The sequence below is a fragment of the Aphanomyces astaci genome, assembly GCF_000520075.1.
Source record: "Aphanomyces astaci strain APO3 unplaced genomic scaffold supercont1.733, whole genome shotgun sequence".
In the NCBI taxonomy this organism is placed as follows: Eukaryota; Oomycota; class Saprolegniomycetes; order Saprolegniales; family Verrucalvaceae; genus Aphanomyces; species Aphanomyces astaci.
Window position 1 is genome coordinate 1 of NW_009798996.1, and position 1,392 is coordinate 1,392.

The 1,392-nt window shown below is 50.1% G+C and overlaps 1 protein-coding gene across 1 annotated transcript; it reads left to right on the forward strand.

Annotated features, from left to right (window-relative positions):
* The first annotated feature begins 128 nt into the window (after positions 1 to 128).
* H257_19524 (hypothetical protein) lies at positions 129 to 809 on the forward strand. The gene has a single exon (XM_009848664.1). The coding sequence runs from the start codon at positions 343 to 345 to the stop codon at positions 688 to 690; it is 348 nt and encodes a 115-aa protein (XP_009846966.1). The 5' UTR covers positions 129 to 342; the 3' UTR covers positions 691 to 809.
* Positions 810 to 1,392: the final 583 nt, after the last annotated feature.

Sequence of the window (1,392 nt, forward strand, 5' to 3'; positions counted from 1 at the left end):
CTTACTACCCGCGATCAATAGTCCCGATTCGACGGTACTACATGTACGTTCATGTTAGGACGTTGCATCAAGCGCCGACGTGTACAGTCTTCATCGCCATTTTGCGAGGGGACGTATCATCAGACATGGTCAACGCGCTACTAGCAATGCTGTCATCGACACGACCACTGAATCAACACTTGAGTGATTTTCCATGGGGATCAAATGGAATTCGTCTACGCAAAAAAATAGGTAACCCTTACTACTTCACTGTTGGAAAAGTAAATATTGCATTGCTCAAGTTCGAAAAAATAAGTACAGAATGAATATTTCGGAATCACTGCTTGGAGCCACAGCGTCAACATGAAGCTGGCCGTGCGGGGTCGCCTCAAGAGCCAGCGCGTGTCCAAGGCCAACGCCCCCGACAGCGCCAAGTACTTGGTCAAGTGGAAGGAGAACCGCAGCATCGGCGTCCAGCTGCGCGAATGCCGCCTCGCCAAGGGCGTGTACCCCATGGTCGTGCTCGTGTGTCGGGATCTGTGCTGCGACGCGCTGCGGCACGTGCACATCGGCAACCTCCTCGTGGAAATCAATGACACGGCCATGATGAGCGTCACGAAGACCGTCGCAGTTGTGAAAACGTGCACCAAGACCGCCTTGTTCAAGTTTAAACGAGGCCCGGGCATCTCCGTGTCCAGGGTCAGTGCATAGTTAGTGTCGTTAGTATCACAACAGAATCCATTCGACACAACTACAAAGTCGAACACTTGTTTTGAGCAAGTTTTGTAAGTAGCGCCTACAAAATCGCACTGCTTTCATTATTGATTGGGAAACCTACTTGCATCCCAGTACAGCACAAGCGGCCTTCGTTCGAGGCAGGACGTGAGTGGCTGACTTGATGGTTGCATCGTCGTTGCTACATCGATGTAGGGGCAAAGTTGAGCAGACGCGGCACTTATCATCCAAGAGATTTCATCAGGATAACGTTTATCAGGACAATATGCTTTGCCTAAAACGACAACGTAACTCCGTTCCAGGCTTTGAACCTCGAGCTGTATCTGTACTCCACAAACCAATGATGAGCCAGCGTTCTTGAATTACGATTACTATCTGGTCCTCGAATCTCGATCCATAAAAACTCTGATGCAAGGTCAGCACTATGTTGCGACGCACTGCCCATGGTGTTGAAGGGTCAGGTTGGGATTTTTACATTGAGCAAGTTCAAAGACGCATAAGTTGTCGTAGGTTTTGCCATCCGAGCCGCACAAGGGGATGTACTCGCGGGTACATGTACCATCATGACGAGCGCATTCATCCTTCGTCGGGCGTACCGGTATGTCATCACAGTGCCTTTGGTCACGACGGAACAGCTTGGCGTTGTCGCATTGAGCAAATTTAAACTCGCAGGGGTTT